We start from the raw sequence: 21591 nt of genomic DNA, 5'->3' as shown, positions 1-21591 counted from the left end.
TATTGTAAATTCTAGGCTTTATAGTCAGCACGCAATACAGTGACAAAGACAGATCTTCTTTAGGAAATGAGGTTTCAGCTATGCATTGATAGAAGTTTTATTAGCTCGTACTGGTAGTAAGAAAGCGCCGTTTCTGCAGAATTCTTCCAGAATTTTCCCAAGCAATTCTGTGATCAAAATCCAGCATACTTTCATTGCCTTGGACAGCCATCCATGACCAGTGCCTGATTCCTTCCATGGCCCACTAACTACGCACAGGAAAATTCTTGAAAAATATGCGGAAACGGTGCTTTATTTCTCTTGTACTTACCAATTCTGATATATGAATATTTAAAAGGACATTTTAACGTGTCACCACCCGTGCATACTGAGCTCAAACACTTCGTGGCCCTAAACAGAAAGTATAAAACATACCTTGTTTCCATACTCAGGACGCATGCTCAATTCATTTGATGTATTTCCTTGACGAGAAGCATCGCTTGTTGACCCTTCAACAATATCTGAATGCATCTGGGGTGTTGAGACTTGACCGTTTCCAGCGTTGAACAGTTCCTTCTTTCCCGTGTAATCCTTACCATCCATATCAACTACAACACAATTCTCATGACCTCGGCTACATGTGGTGACGTTTCCAAGTTCGATGTCCTTATTGTTGGAATTCCGTTTGTGCCGCCGCCAAGGTGCGCAGTCCTTGCTCAAGAATATTCTTCGAATCCATGGACTTGGGAAATTCTTCGCTGTCGCTCCCTTTCGTTGAACATTTATCAAAATGGTTGACATGACAACAGTAGACGCCACCATACCCATGTCAAACAACAACATTACTCCCAACAGAGAACCGTAGTTTGAGTTTGTTGGAAGGGCGTCTCCCACAAGAAGTTGAAACACGCTCAGTGCCACCATGAGTGTTACCGCAAAACTCAGCCGTTCACCACAGTCAGGAGGAAGCCAGAAATACACAGAACGACAGTAGAAACATCATGCTACTAGGAAAGACAATATTCATCAAATAATAAAGAGGGACTCTTTCCATTTCCAATCTATAAATAGCCAAAGATTCGAAAGCCAAATCGACTTTGTTTTTATGAACTTCAACCTCACTGGATATACCAGTTATTTTCCATTCGAAGTTTTCGTATTGTACCACCTCTTCCACAGTCAAGTTTTCCTGGACGTTCAGGCGCACTTCGTCACTATAGTACATGGTCGATGCAAATCGTAAATAACATGTTTGACGATCCCATGGAAAGTACTGCATGTCAAGATAGCAATGACTGTCAAACTGTGATATGGACATTAAAATGACGGTTCCATTCGAAAACAGGTGGCATATTGGAGCAGGTGGAGGGGCTACCTTGCCATCAAACCTGTTGAATAAATGGCTTTGTTACTTCAACAGATATGTGGGCATTTTCTGGTAAAATTTTGTTTGTTTTCGTCGAGCTAGCTTACAGCTTGTTTCGACCACTTCTTCATTTCAGGAGAAAATTAAGTGTCAGTATCTTATACATTGAATGTTGACAGTTTACTTTTCCTTACGATAGAATTACAGGTAAAAGTGAATGTTTGCAATTTCGCAGTTAATAATAATAATAATAATATTTTATTGCTTGCTTGTAAATATAGGATTTACATCACATTTGTGGCAATAAAAGTGTGATACAAAAATAAGTTAAAATTTTCTTCAATAAAGATAAAGTATTACAGTATAATAATAGTAGCTAATAATAAATATAACTAGGTATTTCTTTGTTTGTATAAAGTAAAAATATAATCTGCAAGTTGTTCATTAAAAGCTCGTCAAAAAAATTTGAAAGCTCGTCAAAAAATTATGCAACGTGCTTCGAAACTTCGCGAAATCGTCCAAAACGTTTGGCCCCCGTTTCACTTTTCCATGAGAATGACCAAATGCATAATACTACCTACGTGTTTCTGAGAAAGACCCTTGGAATCCATACCAAATCAGACGGTACCAATAGCTTTTTAATATCACTGTGACTAGACGGGTTCCAACTCAATCGTTTGTCAAGCCATGTCTGCAAAATTAAAACAGGTAAATCGCCACCGTTATACTGCCACATCATGACATCGGCAAGGTACACAAAGTGGCTCGTTGATTTTTAAAATGTCTCTGCCATTATTCATTTCGTTAATAAAGCTATGTTCTCTCAAGAACACCCAATGACTGGTTAGAATTCATTCCCTTGGCGGTACTCTCCCTCCGAGACGTATATAGTACTAGAAGTATAACAAGCGTACATAAAATCCTAACACCAGTTGTATAACTGTGTTCTTACCTACTTTGCTTTGCTTCTACTTACCCCTCTTCCTTCTGTACTCCCGATTGTAGATACATAACCCCAGCCTCGTTATCTGTGTTAAATATTGAAATTTTGGGATACCTTTTCCCGTTTGTGTATTACTCCATTTTACATTCCAGATTTACATGGACTGCATGAATGTTTCGTCTTTCGTTTACTGGTGAACTCACCTGCTTTGTGATACCGTTTATTTTCACGTACTTGTTCTTTTCTTCCTGTAATGAACCATGAACATATGACGATTAGGAAACATGACATGAACATGACGATTGGGAAACATGACATGGACATGACGATTGGGAAACATGATATGAACATGACGATTGGGAAATTAATCTGTGGGACACTTTCAGCTCGCACTCTGGAGGAATGCAGTGAACATGATTTTAAATGTAGTCTGTTCGATCTAAGTCGTGCAGACGACAGTCACCTATTTCAATAATCATTGACAATCCGTATTGATCATTAGCTGTGTGATCTGTTAAAGGAAACGCGATTGAAATTGAATCAAATGACTAATTTTTGTATAATATTACATAAGAAAAAAACTCCAAAAATCAAAAACAGCTGTACTTACAACGTCAGCAATTTTAATTATCGCAAACTCTAAATATACATCTACGATATCTGATCTGTTGTCAACGGGACGAGATAGGTGATTATAGTCTGTCAGTAGCCGATTCAAGAGTTCTTTCTCTTCATCTCCCTGTACCAAAGATAAAACTGAAAACAACGCACATTATCAGCCTCGTTGATGAAAAGGAGAAATTTGTACTTCTACAGATGCCTAATGTTTTCTTGTGACGTGCATGTAAGCGAGTCGAAGGTACTGTACTACGTATAATTTATATGTGATAATCCATTGTTGACGTTCGTTCTCGCTGTACAGTATTTCTTCTCCAAAAATAGCATTGAAACAAATGGATTAGTGACCAGCAGAATTTATCAATGTCCATGGCACGCTATACTCAGTTGTTAGTAGTGGGACAATTCCTGTCTGTGAGTTACCCAAAACGTTGGATAGTTATGTTTTTTCTTCGATACTGTAACAATCTGACAATAGTCAGAAGAAAACATGCATGAAAAACGTCACTTCTGTATAGTTTTTAAAAAGTATCGTTTTATGAATCAATGCTTATAACCAATATTCGAAATCACAAAGGAGATCATATCCTATGAGACATATGAAAACGAATAAAACGTAGCTGACAAAATCTGTGAATTAAACCGCGTTTCGCGGACGTGGACATGAACCCACCTGAGGTCAGCGCGATGACTAACGCTACTTCTCGTGTTCCGATCATGTCTGCACTCCAAAGACGTTTTAGTGCCAAGAACTCACTCCTATCTCGGCTGAAGCTAAGATGATCAGTGTGTCGTCTTTATGCTGTGCGATGACGTGCTGCATAACATACTGTCACCCTTACAACGGGCTGTTCACTTAAGATGTCACCTCCCACCTCGAGCTCTTCCTTCCAATTCGAAGAACTATCTTAAGAAAGTTTCGAAAAATAATTTTTAGTACAATAAAGGCGTCACAAAACCATCTGATCTGTCACAAAATGCGGCATGCAAGTAATCACGTTTTATTTTGCAAAATCACGAAAGTTAAGAGATAGAAATTGGGCGATAACTAAGCTTTTCACTGTCGGTTTCCATGCCAACCAATAGCTTTAATCATATTTACATACTATTTTGCGCAGGCTATTAGCAAACGTAAATCATTGAATCTTGGTTGGATACATATTAACAATACAGTCAAATATCCATCAATAAAGACTGAAAGAGTTCTATTGCTGTCAACTTTGACAGGTTATTTTTTCAGTGAGCGACATAGCTGCAAGTAGTTCAATAAGATATTTTTTAAAGTAAACCTCAATGTGTCCTACTTGAGGAAAAGATGCACGGTTTTAATGTGGTTACCCCTTTTGCCTCGAATGTTCGCCACCCATGTCGCTTTTTGAATCACCTGCCTCGTCACACCCCTGTTGACATTCTGAGAAAAATTACTTTCATGATTTGGCAATGCAACATCGTTAACAATTAAATTCATAATAGTACTGTTGAGAAATACTTTATCAATATTGCAGCCGTCTTATACATTTCATAAACAGTGACATTATTATTAACAATTTGACGAATAGCGAATTAAAATTTGGATAAAAGTACATGCGAAAATGACAATGTGTTTAATCCGTGGGGTATTTCGCCCGATAGAAGGAAATCTAATTTCATTGTGTTGTAATCGATTCTTCGTTCGTGTCATTTAAGCTTTTTACATAGGTTCTCCCCGAGGGTATTTTTATTCCTAATTGAAATCTTAATAAACTATGATTATCTGTTGTTTGCTTCTGTGCGTTGCAGTACGAGACACCTTAGTGTGAAAAGTACAGTACTCTGAGCCATCGATGAGTCAGCCAAATATTGTTTTCCTCGGTTTCTATGGATCATAAAACGGAAGGGAGTCTCTGAAATACGAATCAAAGGCAATCAAAAATAAGCGAACGTTTTTCTACACTTGAAATTCATAACGCTGAAATTCATAACGGCCGCCATCCCTGTGTTAATCGGGAAAAAATAAAAGTTGCGATTTTCACCATGACAAAATAAGACCGGTGAAAGCTTTGAGCTTGAGCTTTAAACCACAGAGAAACATACACAGAGTCGCAACGCTTGCATGCCTTTTGTTCCATGGTCGTCTCGGTAGACTATGGCCTTTTCATATTAAAATGAGCTCCAAAGGTGTTAAACTTTTTGGAGGCTTTGTTTGTGGTTGGTAATTACACGAGATTATGCGAAAAATACGACGAGATGGCATCGTACTGCCAGTCGCGTAGCAACCATAGTTACTTTGTGAGCTCTCAGGCCAGAAACACTGCTTCACGCCAATCAAAACATAACACGCCAGCAGTTTCATAAACATGTCCTTCCTTGACGCACGTGTAAAAGAGGGTATGACTGACCGTAAACCATTGAGTAAAACCAGACAGTATCGATAAAAGACTTTCAAATTTGGTTCAAACACACTCATTATATATTCATAAAAATATGAGAGGAATTTTTAAAACGGTAAAACTCATTTTCCTGAAGCTCAAAACACTCCCGTTTTCGCCAGCACGTCAATTCTACTCAGCACCAGACGACAACAACAACACAAACTTTGCCGAACATACTTTCGGTTAACAATTGGCGAAAATCCGAAAATTACCGAAGGATTCATGGTCGGCACTCTTCGGAAAAGACAGGCGAGAGCAACCTTAATCTGTAGTCTGGTTCCCTGACCCATTTCCCCGGTAGAGGGCGTGGGGAAATATAGGCCGCCCTCTACCGGGGAAATGGGTCAGGGAACCAGACTAAGAGCAACCTGAGGCGAGGCGAACATGGATGGGTTACGTAACCGCTTCACGCCTTAAACAATACCCGTTGCCACTCACTATGTTTCGCTATGTTTAAACTGAGGCGCCCCTACAAGTGGTAGAATAAAAAAGTATTAAAAGTTTCAGAGTTCGTATATCTATCCTTGAAGCGCATTATATTATAAGTAACTGCAAAGTAACGTTTGGTACAATGGGCACAAAACCGCAAAGAAATCGATCTGTGTATACCGATTGAATATTGATATTGCTTAGTGACCGCTTTTGATCTACAACAGTACAGTGCGCGACACAGTTTTAGGGTGCACCATTTCATATCCCGGGGGGGAGTCTGGAAGATTTTCTGGGAAAAAGATTCCCAGCAAATGTTAATTTTAAAAATCAGCCGAAGAAGGCTTGACAAAAAAGGTGGGAGAGTGGGAAAAAATAATGTACAATGGATCAGGTAAAAAATGCTACCTCATCAACTTTCCAGTCCCCAAGGATATCAAATGGTTCACACCTTACACAAAGGCAAGCCATTCAGTCGAATAAATAAAACGTTTTGATCAAACCTTTTAAAGTTTAAAAATTTAACCTAAAAAGTAATTCTTGAAGCAGTTTCTGATACAATTACATAAGTTTGTAAAAGTCCTTACCTCGGCGTCTTTAAGCTAGTTACAGAAATGGACTGAAACTCTCAATTAGTCATAACTATTTTGTAATTAGTGTAATTTTTCCCCCAAAATAGACTAGGTTGGTAAATAACTCTTTTTTTCTCTGTCACTGAAACAACACATAGAAATAGGCGATACACATGTTTTGGTTCGCAAAATTTAACATATTTTGATGGCCTGGGAACAAAATAGGATTGGTTAGCTTACCGTTAACGCAAAAGCAGCTTTTCCTTACCTCAAACCATCTTTAGGGCTTCTATACGGTTTCCTGAGAGTTATCACTTGACTCTAGTCAGGAATGATCTACCGGGAGATAATCGAATGCATTTTCATTCTACACGTTTTGGCAGGCCAAGTGAGTAATTGTATCAAATCCACACCAAGTAAAAGTAAAGGTAAAAATCTGTCTGTACCTGACAGTGAGATTTCCTCTGTTCTAAAAGTTCTTAAGACGTATTAAAGGCACTGCTTGATCAAACTGCAAGTTGATTTCCACTGACCTATTTCACAAAACCCAGCCTCGACTGTGGCGTTCCCGCTGACCTCCGTACAGATTGAGTACCAAGCATGACTGCAGCAGTATGTTTCTGATGCTACTGGTCGGACGTCACCTAAAGGTTCGCTGGAATCGCCGTAGTCTACACGCTTACGGGAGTAACCTCAGCTGTAATGGTATGGGAAGAACTTGCTAGCCAGTCAACCATTTTCGACACTTACTTCGGTAAAAACGAGTGTCAGTCGGCCAAAGGAGGTGAACTCACGATGGAGTCGGTCTACTTGTTGCGGTTAGACGTTCGAAGGTTGACTAAAATTACTTCACTGATGTAAAATGGTTAAAGATGCTCTCCCAATGCTAAGCAACCATGTCAAGAAGCTTAAAATACTGCAATGTTATTTCATGTATATCAGTCTACACAAAACTACAGGCTATACTCCTTCCTTTAGTGAGCGGCATGATATATTAGCTCGTCCTAATTACAACTCGTCGAGACTCGTCAAGACTGTGGGACCACTTGAAATAATCGGCCTTGGAAATATTTTGAATACTTCTAAGGCTAATTATTTCAAGAAGCAATTACTAGCTATGTGCAATAATGTGTTCTCATCTAAATGCTTCTTTACCAAACTTGCCATAATAGAAAGTTGATAAAACGCTTACATATTTATCAAGTAGGCCAATTGTAAAGCGCTGGACTGGGTCGGCTTTTAATTCTCACCTTGTGAGATTTACATATGTTTCACGAAGTACTGTGTATAGATTGTCTGGTAAATATTTGGTTTCAACTGCATTGTACGTAAACTTGTACAGCGTTAAAAGCAACTTGGTGGTCCTTTCGGGCCGAGTGCTTCTGCAATGAAGGCAGCAAGTGGACAATCGGGCTTGACATGGTCACCAGTGACTAAATTGCTCTTCTTTTTCCTTTTATGTTACTAGTCTAACTACATGACCTTGTTCGCCACGCCGTATTTGAAGAGATAGCCATGACTTTGAACATTGTTTTCATTATTTTCATGGTATCACACAATACAAAATACCAGCAGTGGAAACACATCGCATCGAGTACAACTTCTATATTGGTATCATTGATAAATGAATTCTAGTCCGGGCTAGAAGCCAGTTATCAGTTGGCATAACACACATTGTTGCATCACACAAACTATGCATTGCAACATAATCTCCGGAGTCAAACCTTACGAAAACAAATTTAAAACAGAAATAAAATTGAGGAAAACACATCAAAAGTAAAGCTGTTTGACTCTGATTTTATTCCTGTTTGATCTTTTAATCGATCGTTTCAAACCAGGAATACGAATTTTTTATTTTTCTGTCTGAAGGAAAGCAAACATGTATTGTAAAGCATTACATCTATGTTTAATTGCTATAAATGTTATTCCTTGTTTTTAATCGATCGGTTCCATTAGGAAAAAAGAAGTGTCAATTCTCTGTCCAAAATATGTAATTATGTAAAGACATTTAATATTTAACTATAGCAAAACCAAAAAAAGAGTATTTTTTTTCTCTTTTCAATTCTTTCAGAAGGAATACATTTGAAATAATGGGTTCTTCGTTTTTATAATTTCTAATTGCAAGTCACGATTGAAAACAATGATGAATTTAAAAAAAGAAGTGTCTGCGATCACAGGCTGCAAGGTTTTGAGCTCAGTGCAACTAATGCTGTCCTCGCTGCTGAGGGTCCCCGTAAGGAATACTAGTACTTGGACGCTGAGAACCCTGTCAAATAAATAGTAAATGATTGAAATGAAATATTTATCACACTATGTATGCAAAGTACTCCATGAAACATAAGTACATTGTCAAGGTCACTTTCATTGGTAGCTCTTTATGCCTGACAACAATTCACACCGCTATTTACTTTAAGCAGTCCACGGCCATGATTTCAGGCACAAGTTTTGGGAGAAATTGATCATTTTAACCTCAAATTTCTATTTAACTGTATAATACACTGCTTGAAACAAAAACGCTTTAGGAATAATATTTAAAAAGTCTAGCTCATTGAAATATCTAAAATGATATTTCAAAGGAAACGGCCTTTTCCTATGGCGGTTACAGAAAAGTTCACGATACCAAGACGACAAAATTTCATTCTGGAAAAAACCTGAAAACGTTGTCGCATTTTTGTCAAGGTCATATTCTTTTCATTAATGACACATTATTTGTCCCTTACTTCCAGGGAGCACGATTGATGAGTCTGAGTTATTCAATATTTTTGTCGCCATGGTGTAATACGAGTGCAAACCAACATATTGTATCGGTCACCATGGGAGGGAGAAGGCCTGCTATTAGTGTGTACATTACCATTCGTGAAATTGCAGTTCACTATTCAAATCTTCTTCGTTCTTTATGGAAAGAGGGGGAGCATTTTGAGCATTTTACGTCAATAACAATTGTCTGATCTGATCCTCTTGACCTGTGAGGTCGTTTTGTAAATCCTCCAACCCCTCCCCTCAACAAGTGGTTCAGCTCTACTGTGAGTTCCTTTCGTTGTGCCGACTGGCTCTCTTTACATATCCTATTGACACAATCCTCAAGTGTCGAAAATGGTTGTGTAGACTACACAACTGTTTCCCACATGTACCAGTACATCTGAGCGTCCGTTGCGTAAGAGTGTAGACTCGGTGCAGTTTTGTACACTGGTGCGGTTTGAGCGAGCTTTGTTGGTGACGTGGTGACTACCGTATCGTTGACTTTCCACTGCTGGGTCGCCAGTACACATCCTGTGGAGGTCAGCCTGAACTTGACATTCAAAAGCTCGTTTTAAAGAGGCACAAATCATTGGAACTATGTGGCAGGGGTAAAACAGGTCAGTTAAACTCATGTCGCTATTCCATCAATAGTTGATAATTTCCGTAGGGCTCCAATAAATCGCAGGAACTTTTCGAATGGATGGAAATTTGGCTATATTTGTGCATTTTCTTTGTATGGACTTCAGATGCTAATTCAGCTGGGCACAAATATAAAGAACGAAACTGAACCTGATTGTAAGTTTGTCCAAGGTCATGAGGTCAGCTACTAATTTAAAGTAGACAGAGTAGTATGCCTGAATAGTATCCAGTGCACTCGTGTTAACTCAAAAGATACCCTACTGAATAAAAAGGTCCCTAAAGGTCGTCTGAGGTCACGAAAAGCAGTCAGTGGTTTCCGGTTACGAACAAAGAGAGTTGTTTACTAACCTACTCTATTTCTCAGAGCCACAAAACACGAAGCTCAATATTGTCATGGCCCAGTGTGATTTTTAGGCCATTTCTGCAAATAACCTCCAGACGCCGAGGTGAAGAGTTTTAAAATTCTGTATACCGTATCAGCGGCTTACTAAGGAATTACTTTTACGGAATCTGTTTACAGATGCATATTGTCACTGTTGTTGATCAAAAGTGAGAAAGCAGTATTAACAATAACTAATCGAAGGACAAAAGTGGATTGCGGTCTCATGTTCAATTGCCAATTTATGCTAACACACTACAGCAAAACAATGTTAGGGCGTAACAGGTCAGTCTTTATTGACAACACAACTCTGCCCCAAGTGGGAGGAATGGAAGCATACTAGAAGAAAATATTCTTACATAACACACTGGCGGGAAGATACTTGTCTAGCATGACCGCAAAATTACAGTGTTAATGCTGCACAATGGACAGCCTCGATCCCAGCACCCAGCCTCGTTCTCGCATAAGATACCGACAGTACCAATAAACAGGGTCCATTATACACAAAATTACATTTAGTTCCCTGCAGCTTATCATTTTTCCCTCTTGATCTGTCCTTTTAGAGTCTCCTAAAAAGCCTGTGTCAACAATCTTTGGCTGACGTAGTCATGATTACTGCGTTGAGTAATATATTTTCCCCAACTAGGTGCCTCTGTATACTATTGAGATCATTGCCAAGAAGCGAAAATAATCATAGTGCATAATTAAGACTTCAACTGGAAATTAAAATATTCCCTCGGGAAAACCGATATAAAAACCTTGAATGACACAACTTACGAACGCTTTACGGTATAATGGATAAACACCTCCGTATACCGAGCGAAGTACCACGGGGGTTTGACATATTGTCACTTGCTCATGTGAATTTAAATCCACCATTCGTCAAAAATGTCACATTCGTATATCAGTGTATGCGAAATATTCCGGATGAGCAAAGTATTGATTAATATAAGTGAACTACGAGCCTATAGGCAAACAATGCTTTGATGTGACCTGGGAAATTGGTTGACATGGAAACCGACAGTGAAAAGCTTGGTCATCAGAGCTGTTATTGAAATTCACTCAAAGTACTTTCAGGTCAAATGACTTTTTGACAGCCTCATAAATTGTGTTCAAATAAAACATTAAAGGCATGGGCCAGGCGTCAGATTGTCTTACCAGGAAATGTACTCAATAGATTACAATTTCAATGAAAAAAAAAGGCTTTTTGAAAACATAAGGCTATGACACCTTCATAATCCTCTTACAGAATAGAACAAACTCGATCCCTGGGATCGAGTCCTCTACCTTTAAAGGTACAAACTTTTCTTAACCTACTTCTTTGAATCGAAAGGAGGATCCCAAGGCGGGAGGTGATATCTTATTTGAACAGCCCGCTGTTTGGGTCAAAGGATATCAGGTAGCCCGTCATCGCATAGCTGAGGCACCATACACTGTTCACCTTAACTACAGACGAGGCAATACTTGGACACTAGAACGTCTGTGAAACGCAGATATGATCGGAAGACGAGAAACAGTGATTATCATTGCACTGACCGCAGGTGGGTTCATCTCCGCGTCTGCGAAACGCAGTTTCGTCCACAGATTTTGCCAGTTACCCTTTATTTGTTTAAATATGTATAAAATTAAAATGATCTGCTTTATCAGTGTGAATATGTTTTCAAATTGGAGCATTGATTCACACAGTGCTCACGGTACTTTTCGAAACAATACCAAGATGACATCATCAGCATTCCATGCTTGTTTCCCTGTTAGCACTAGGATTATCACAGTAAGAAAAAACACAACTGTCAGATCTCTTGGTTATCCGAGGAAAAGACACGTCCTACAACGTAACTGTGCATTAGTACAATTGATGGTTTTGAAATGTATGCTTTGGACATAAATACATTCTGCTGGTAATTTTTATCATCTGTGCCGATGCTATTTTTGGAGAAGAAGCAGCGTACATAGTGTACACATGAAGGTTATCAACGGGTTCTAATTTTTACAATGCATAGTACTAGGTCGCTTGGCAATCTGCTATTAGCAGGAAACGAACTTTTCCGATCACATACTCAGCATAAATTCCTTTGTTTCTAGTGTTATGTATGATACAGGCAGATGAAGAGAAAGCGCTCTTTGATCTGCTACTGACAGACTATAATCGCCTATCTCGTCCTGTCGACAACAGATCAGATGTGGTAGATGTATATTTAGAGTTTGCGATAGTTAAAGTTGCCGACGTTGTAAGTACATCTGTTTTCTGGGTTTGTATCATGGAACTATACATTGCTCAATATTTTATCAAAATATCAGCACTTTGATTTAGTTTTAAGCATGTTTTTCATTACCGACTAAACAGAAAATGACTGTCAATGATTATTTAAGTAGTTGACTGTCGTCTGCAAGACTTAGACCAAAAGACTACACTTTCCCTCTATATTGGCATGTGACCATGACTATGAATTAGAGGCAAAGTCGACTGTGTCATCATATATGTACGCTTATCGTATGTACACTGACAGTTGAAAGCCAGTGTTCTGTAAGCAGTTCATGGAAAGAAATTCACTCCACTCCTCCACAGTGTCCTGCAGATAATTAGTCCCCTGATCATCATTTCCTTCATTGATGTAATTATGTGTACATGGTTCATTACAGGAAGAAAAGAACAAGTACGTGAAAATAAACAGTATCATAAAGCAGGTGAGTTTAGGAGTAAACGAGAGATAAAATATTCATATAATGCATTTAAAATCTTGAATGAAGACAGGAGTTATATAAGCTTACAGACGACAAAAGGCATCCTCAAGTTCCAACATTTAAAGGGAGCGTCTCTGAACTGCGCTCAAAGGTCGTATGGGACCCATACGACCAATGTAAACACTGTATACAAGGTACTTGGAGAAAATGAAAGTTAAAATATGTTGACCATAAGGTGCATTGAATTTTAATTGTTGTAGCTATGTTGACATGATGCATGTAGATATAGTTCATGAAATGTATTGCTTGAAAACGGGAAAGTCGCACATGCGCAGTTCCGACGGCCCCTCTTATCTGCTTATAATGAGGGGAGGGAGTATACTCTGTAATAGGGAATACAGATCTAACGCAACAACAACTAAGGCGGGCAAGAACGTTATTGAACAACTAGTAGTGGGGGAGGTGGATCTTGCATACACGTTTGTCATACTTCTGGACCCAGGTACTGTCACATCTCAAGAGCAGAAAACTTGTCGTGGAATAAACTCTAAGCAGTTGTCCGGCTTTTTCAGAGAATATAGCTGTATGAACGAAAAGCCTAATGATAACGCAAGACACTTTCTAAAAATCAATGGGCTGTTTGTAATGACGATTTCATCAGTTTAACAGTAGCAATTTAACTGTTTTAATTTGCAGACATGGATTGACAAACGATTGAGTTGGAACCCGTCGAGTCACAGTGGTATTACAAAGATATTGGTACCATCCGATTTGGTATGGTTTCCGAGGGTCTTTCTAAGAAACGCGTAGGTATCATTAAGTTTGAATCAACTCTTCAGAAAGTAATATGAGGAATTTACTTTAGGAAATGTTTTATCTTATATCCTCCATGATTGCGCTGACTTCAGTTTAGTGATGGCAGCTTCACAAGAGGACAAACATAGAGTGAAATAGTGACAAATGTGGACAGCTCAACGTTTGTTTCAACATGTTTATGGTTGATATTTTAAATGGTGTGAACCAACGCTATCATTATAGGCGTGTCGCACTGTCTACGTTTGCATGTTCGTTCACTTCAAGGAAACTTCAAATTATGTTCTTTCTCAATCAAGACTGAGAATTCAAGCACGATTCTGCGAATTTCCGGAAGTGACAAACACGTCATCTAAACCTCTAGATCGAAATTTCAAATGCAAAATGGCGGGTATTCACTTTGTTACTGGTATTTCTGTAGGGAAAAAAACTATCAACTTCTATGGCATTATACATCAACACTTAAATTTTCTTGACAATATAAATGGTCCAAGTAAACTGCAAACCGGTGAAAAGAGCACGAAGTTATGAGAAAATATCTAATAGCTGTGAAATTAACAATTCGATTGACATTTGTCCAACAGGTTTGACGGCGAGGTGACCCCTCCCCCTCCCCCATTATACCACGTATTTTCGAATGGAACCGTCATATTAATATCCATATCACAGTTTGACAGTCATTGCTATCTTGACATGCAGTACTTTCCATGGGATCGTCAAACATGTTACTTAAGATTCGCATCGACCACGTACTATAGTGACGAAGTGCGCCTGAACGTCCAGGAAAACTTGACTGTGAAAGAGGTGGTACAATACAGAAACTACGAATGGAAAATAACTGGTATATCCAGTGTGGTTGAAGTTCATAAAAACAAAGTCGATTTGGCTTTCGAATCTGTGGCTGTTTATGGATTGGAAATGGAAAGAGTCCCTCTTTATTATTTGATGAATATTGTCTTTCCGAGTAGCATGATGTTTCTACTGTCGTTCTGTGTGTTCTGGCTTCCCCCTGATTGTGGTGAACGGTTGAGTTTTGCGGTTTCTCTTCTGGTCGCACTAAGCGTCTTTCAACTCCTCGTGGGCGACACCCTTCCGACAAACTCCAACTACGGTTCTCTATTGGGTATAATGCTGTTATTTGACATGGGTATGGTGGCGTCCACTGTTGTTATGTCAACGATCTTGTTAAATATTCAACGAAAGGGAGCATCGAGGAGTTTCCCGGGTCCATGGATTCGGCGAATCTTCTTATGTAGGAATAGTTCATCTGGGGAACGGCACAAACGGAGTACGACCAATAAGGACATCGAACTTGGAAACGTCACCATATCCAGCCGAGATTATGAGAAAAGTGTTGCTTTGGATATAGATGACAAAGATCACGGCGAACTGTTCAAGGATGGAAATGGTCACGTTGAGGGGTCAAAGGATGACGCTCCTCGTCAAGTGAGTACATCCTATGGATCGAATATGCCTTGTCGTTATAATGATAACTAGGTATGTTATCCTCGATTACCACACCATGTATGACATCATTTGATGATGATGATGTCACAAAGAGATTGAAAAGAAAACAGTATCTAAGATGATGCGTATTGAAAACGAAAATTCCATGAACAGAAGAAAATATATACAGTATCAATCCGATTATAGGTACACTGTTTTGAATTGGCAGGTACAATGATATCATAGTTACTAAGACATCATATTACCATGCCCTGTCCGTCGCATTTTAATTGGTGGAGCTGAACCACATGACTGACCAGAAATACACAGTAATGATTTGTTTGTTTACATGCCCATAAATATGAATAATAATATTAAGAGCTCACAGTTTCGTATCATCGTAACTTTACAGCTAAAACGTAAAGTGTGATTTGTCAAGGTCACAACCAAGCACAAAATAGAATGAAGCACTTGTTGGCCAATTTTAGGCATTGGTTTTAAAAAAATCTCAGATTAACATTTATTTATTGGCGCTGGTGCGAAGAAACCCCGTTAACTTTCAACAAGTGCAAGTCGTGCATGCACATTTTGGAAAGCTACATCATTCTACAGCAATATGGTGTCTTCCATCGGGGTTCGAACCCACAACATACGGCATCCAGTCACTTAGCAGAGAAGCAACAGACAGAACCATTCGGCCAAATCCCCACTCTTGAAAATCGGTGGTTCATTAACCGGGCTTAAAGTTGTTACATTTTTCTGACAAAATGACATCAGATGAAGGAGGCGATGTAAAATATTTCAGCGTTGACTTTCCTTACTGAAAAACATTCCCGCTGTATCATCGCGATACATGTAGGATGCTTTAGACAATATCGATTTGATATATATTAGGCTGCGTTCACAATTAACAATTGGGGGGCTGGAGGAATCGCGATTGAAATCTTAATTTTTTGCAGATGCCCCCTTCAATACCCTAAAAAATTTCAAATGCCCCCCTCTATATGATCAAAATTTTTCAAGTCCCCCCCAACTATCACAAGCACGGATATTTGTAAAGGATGTGCGCGCAGACAAAATAAACACGTATTGGGCCATTCCGCTCACAGATGTTCAACATTACCTGTTATTAGTACTTTGTAAAGTCATATTTCTAAGGCAAGTTCTTAAATTGATTCATTTTTAAACGCATAAGTGAACTTTTTGGATTTATCAGTCTAAGCCAACGTTAGTTAATGCAAATCTGGCCAGGCCAATTGCTCTTGCCGAAGAGCACACAAAATGACGATCATGAGAGAGTATGCAAATTTTGAATTCTGGCTAATTGCCATATTGTAAAAAGCAAAGCACAGTGACCCACCAAAAATTTGTTTCAAAAGTACAAGACATATATGAATTAGATCACAGCCTGTGTATGTGTACCATACATTTGTATCACTGACAACTGACTGCCACTGATTAAATTATCACCTAATATATATTTATATATACAGACTTTGTCGACAAATAAATATTGTGTGTTTGATTATGCTGTAGGGAGACAGCAAGAAACTGAAGTTGATATATTACATAGCAATTATATTGCAAAAATCATCAACAGTTGTAGCTTCTGCCCTGTTACTAGGCTCGTTTGTTTTTTTTGACAAATCACTCGTTTAGATTTTTTCGAGATAAAAGTCATGAAATGTGACAAAATGGTTCTAGATTTTGTTAAATGATTACTAACATTACAACAATTGGATGACATAAAAATGGTATTCATTTTCATTGAATCACCTACAAAAACTTGGAATTGGAAAATGTAAAACATAAAAGGGAATCAAAATATTTTCAAGTCCCCTCTACAGGCAGAGCAAAATGTTCAAGTCCCCCAAAATGTTCGAATCCCCCTGAATTCCTCCAGCCCCCTAACCATTTTTTGTGAACGCAGCCTTAGGAGAAAGTGAACAAAACAGTCATATTTATAGAATTAGCTTTGCAGTGTCAAATAGCCTAGGCAAGGAAGTCACGTCGGTTCCCAAGGTCACATCTGTATTTCAAAAAGACAATATGTTCTGTTGGTTCGAAGGAAAGGTGTCGTCACATTCCTCCTCTATTGTCGAGAATCAATCAATCAATCAATCAATCAATCAATCGAAATTATTTATAACACGTCAAAATCAGTGAGCAACAAGTAATAATAATAATAATATTTATTTCTTTAAAGCGCACTACACATACGTCTCAGTGCGCTTTACACATTTTAAATTGATAAAATACCAGCAAAGCAAGACAAATTTAATGTAAAAACAATCAAATTGTGCAAAAAACGCACCTCGTTAAAAATAATGAAAAATGAAAAACATTATTAAAACAGTAATTGTCAGACACGCTAAATACTAAACATTATATGCTTTTGCGAACAAATTTATGCAAGTATAGGGAAATTCAAAGTCGAAGAACCACAGATGTACTACATGACCAAGGGAAAGATCTTAAGGTAATCTGGAGCTTGTCCATTTAGAGTTTTTAAGTCAATACATCGACACACTATGCATCGAAACACTATCCATGCACGAAGCGCATGATATCTTAAATACATCACGGTCATTGTACGGACAGTCTACCAACTTCGGAGCTGTAGCCGGACAGAAACACTGGCACTAAATCGACTCTTCGAATTAAAGGGACAAAGTCACCAATTTTTCATGAATTTTGTTTGATACGAGATACTACTTATATTGTTTGACATGTTGAAAGATACTGAATAAATGGATGGCCATGCATATGTTCGACCCCGGTTTTAGACACGATACCTGAAACCATCGTGAAAATGAATTAATGGTCATGACAATTAATTCATTTTCGCCATGGTTTCATTTAATTTGTCTAAAATAGGGGTCGAATATATGCATGGTCACCCATTCAATCAGTATCTTTCAACATGTCAAACAATATAAGTAGTATCTCGTATCAAACAAAATTCATGAAAAATGGGTGACTTTGTCCCTTTAACAGAACATTTTGTATTTATTAGGGCCAAACCATAGGCGCACGACGAATTATAAAATCACTTATCTGAATTTTTAATGTTGAAACATGCATTTTATTAACAAATGAATTATAAAATCACTTATCTGAATTTTTAATGTTGAAACATGCATTTTATTAACAAATGTGCAAACGGAAATTGTGCGGCCAAGATTATTGAGGCAGATTTTGAGGCCAGATTTTGAGGCATACAGTGAACAGTGCCCATCACGTACTACACTACAGTGCCGTGCATGGCTGTGGCCGTTTAGCTCTGCTGTTATTTATACACTCGGCGAATATTAAAACCACTTGTCTGTAATTGAATGATGAAACTTGCATTTTATTAATAACTGTACAAAGAGAAATCATGCGGACAACTTTTGAGACATACTGTGAGCAGCGCCCAGAACACGGCTGTGGCCGCTCGGCTGTCTTTTACACATTACTCTAAGGTGCGAAAGTATTGGGAAAATAATTTAAATAAAATCCGTAAAATAAAACGTTGTTGGCAACCCTGGGGATTCAAACTTCTCTGTGTTGTCGCATGCGTGGTACTACATCAATCGACTGGGTTCTTGGAACACAAAAACTGCACCGGGCCATGTAATTGCTGGTAAGTCGCTAAATTTTACCTCCGGACAACTCCCGTGACACCGCCATACGAATAACAATGACTTTTTGGTTTAAAAGGAAAGTATGCGCATGCGTCAACTTCAAGCTGCACACTTTGAAAATGGCGCTAGCTGGCACGGGACTTGTCTGTAAAAAAACATTGCGCTAATTATCGGCCGTAGATAGGGCCAATGTTGACTTTACAAGTTAGAAAGCCGATCGATCGATTTTTGTAAGTATTCCCTTGATTAAGTTGAAGTTTGAATCTCGAGGATGGCCAATAACTGTTAATTTTGTCTAATTTAAAAATTATTTTCCAAATACTTTCGTACCTTAGAGTAATGTGTACATGACAGCCGAGCGGCCACAACCGTGTTCTGGGCGCTGCTCACTGTATGTCTCAAAAGCTACCTGCATGATTTCCGTTCGCACAGTTATCAATAAAATGCATGTTTCAACATTAAAATAGTAGACAAGTGATTTTAAAATTCGCCATTTGTATAAATTTAGTAACGTTTACAGTAGAGCTGAGCGGCCACAGCCGTGCACGGGGCACTGTTCACTGTATGTCTCAATAGCTGCCTGCACGATTTCCGCAGATTTTAATAAAATGAATGTTTCAACATTAAAATTACAGACAAGTGATTTTAAAAGACGTCGTGCGCCTGTGGCCAGACTGAACAAAACGGCGATGTGAGACAATTACAATACGTGATTATCATACCTCTTGTCGTTTTTCTTGATAGGTTACAGATTGCCAAGAAGAATGGGACAGACTTGTGAAGACGTTGGATCGAATTCTGTTCATCATCTATTTAGCCGTGTCTGTAGGAAGCCTTGTCTGGTTACTGCTATCCCCTGCCTTCGAGCGTTACTGGTGAATGTCTTCAGATCTAATGTGGAATTGCAGACATTGATTTGATAATGTTTGTTTTGTGCACTGTATGGATTATATCTGATTGATCAAACTGTAAAAATACAGAAAATGTATTTGAAATGAAGCTACCCTAAGTTTTAGTTAAAGTTTTTTTCAAGTACGTACATTATTGATTCTCGTAGAATTATATATTTAACAATTTTATTAGGTGCATGGTTTAAGGTAACAAAAGCTGATGTATGTTTCTAAATGCTTTTACTTACGACTGTTTTCATGATTTTGCATCTCGAAAGCTATGTCGTCCTGCATTGTAACACTTCGTTAAGCGTTTTCAAGTTTGGTACATAGTTCTATGAATGTTCAGTGACACATTGCGATATACGCATTATTTCAAGTTTTCACAGAAGATTAAGAAATTGTAACCCTAGTCTAATCGATTATGTTGCTCGAAAAATGCTAATGCAAACAGATGATCGCATATTTTAGTAACACATGCTGCCCGTATTCCGTGAGAGTTTTGGTCAGGGAAGGAAAATTGAACGCCTACCCACCTGTCAAGGATAGGTAAAATTTAAGGAGGGCAGGCCAGAGGAAAAAATAGTGTTCCTTTGATTTTTTGGTAGAGCTAAAAAGGCTGCGAACGTATTTTATTTTTTACTATTTTTAAGAACTTGCAAAATTGCCCACTAGTTACATTGTTACTGATGGCTTGGAGTCCAGATTTAACCGTCCAGAGTAGTACAGACATTACATTTACAGGCAGTATTGAGAGAACAAATTGTCAGCATTTCCTCATGCTCCTGAAAGAAAACGAAAATCTTTGCGCAGCAAAAAATGTTTTAAGGTAAAACAATGGTAATGCGGAAGTTTTTATCATTGTAAAATTTCAAAAAAAAATCGAAATTGCTGCAGTGCAGTAAATATTTCCAAGTGACCAAGATTTTTCCCCCACATATTTCCAACGCATTTCTAATTACATGTTGCTGTATCGCTTGTATCTGTTAGAAACAAAATTAAGAACTGCATTCCAGCCAAATAAGAAATGTAGGATTGAGCCCTTAAAGCGGAGTACGGCCTTAGACATCTAGACATGAGAATATATTTTGTAAGGAAAAGGGCGACGTTAAAAGGAGCTGGTTTTGAACAAGTTGCCACGTTACTCTGAATATCGTTATCACTGAAGAGCGTAAACACCCATCTTTATATATATATATATATATATATATATATATATATATATATATATATATATATATATATATATATATATTATATTATATTATAGCCAAAACATGGGACCTTGTGCCTTAGGGTAGGTGACTTTGCCCGACGTAAGGGGGCAAATGGTCTCCTGCCCCGAGGGTACATAGTCCCATGTTTGGGCTATAATTTTTTTATTACATGCCTCCCTTACACAGTTTTCACTCAAAACATTTCGATTTATTGGCAAATGATAACCAATGCTTTATTTCCATCTTAGACGAAAATCCATTAAAAACGGAACGATTTTCATCATCAAATGGCGCAATGACTGTTATGCGGTTTATCAATTTTTTCTGCAAAATTTTCCAAAAACTGGATTTCCTATGCAAAACATGAAATTTTGACATTTTTACATCAAAAAGTTGTCAAGTTGAAAATAGTTCCGGTTCACTTTCAGTCCAATGATGACTATGCGGCCCGCGACGTCATCGAAGAGTTACCATCGAATCCTGTGGAGCGTGCGACGTTCGATATACAGGCATGTAATAACAACATCTGTGTTATCAACAAGTTTTAATTTTGTAGAAAAGAAAACAGAAGTTACTGGCTCGCTTGTAACAGCCACTGAAAAACGTTTGAGGTATAGTACAAGCTTTTCCTCCAAAATTCGGTCGAGCATTACGGGATGGCGACAGTAAATACCAACAATAATAGTTAATATATGCATCTTTTTCACATTTCAGATAAAGTAGAGTACGCTTAATCAACTCATTTGCATCAAAAATATCAAATAAATCATCCTATGGATTTAAGGAAGTGCGCCATTCGAAATATAAAGTTTAAATGTTTGTCTTAATTTTCCTAAAGGAAA

At 38.2% G+C, this 21591-nt stretch overlaps 1 protein-coding gene and 1 long non-coding RNA gene across 2 annotated transcripts; one reads left to right on the top strand and one right to left on the bottom strand.

Annotated features, from left to right (window-relative positions):
• Positions 1-1009: 1009 nt before the first annotated feature.
• LOC139116527 (uncharacterized) lies at positions 1010-3024 on the bottom strand. The gene is made up of 4 exons (XR_011548329.1): positions 2899-3024; positions 2492-2536; positions 1927-2036; positions 1010-1367 (listed from the first exon to the last, which is right to left on the bottom strand). It is a non-coding gene; the product is annotated as an uncharacterized lncRNA (long non-coding RNA).
• Positions 3025-9343: 6319 nt separating this feature from the next.
• Positions 9344-20405, top strand: LOC139116038 (neuronal acetylcholine receptor subunit alpha-2-like). The gene is made up of 7 exons (XM_070678534.1): positions 9344-9674; positions 11409-11616; positions 12158-12303; positions 12716-12760; positions 13454-13563; positions 14155-15016; positions 19387-20405. Exons 2-7 carry the CDS (start codon positions 11571-11573, stop codon positions 19519-19521), a joined length of 1344 nt encoding a protein of 447 aa, XP_070534635.1. The 5' UTR covers positions 9344-9674; positions 11409-11570; the 3' UTR covers positions 19522-20405.
• Positions 20406-21591: the final 1186 nt, after the last annotated feature.

This window comes from Ptychodera flava, chromosome 17 (assembly GCF_041260155.1).
Source record: "Ptychodera flava strain L36383 chromosome 17, AS_Pfla_20210202, whole genome shotgun sequence".
NCBI lineage: Eukaryota > Metazoa > Hemichordata > Enteropneusta > Ptychoderidae > Ptychodera > Ptychodera flava.
The sequence above is the reverse complement of the archived record's forward strand: the minus strand, read 5'-3'. Positions and strand labels throughout refer to the sequence as shown.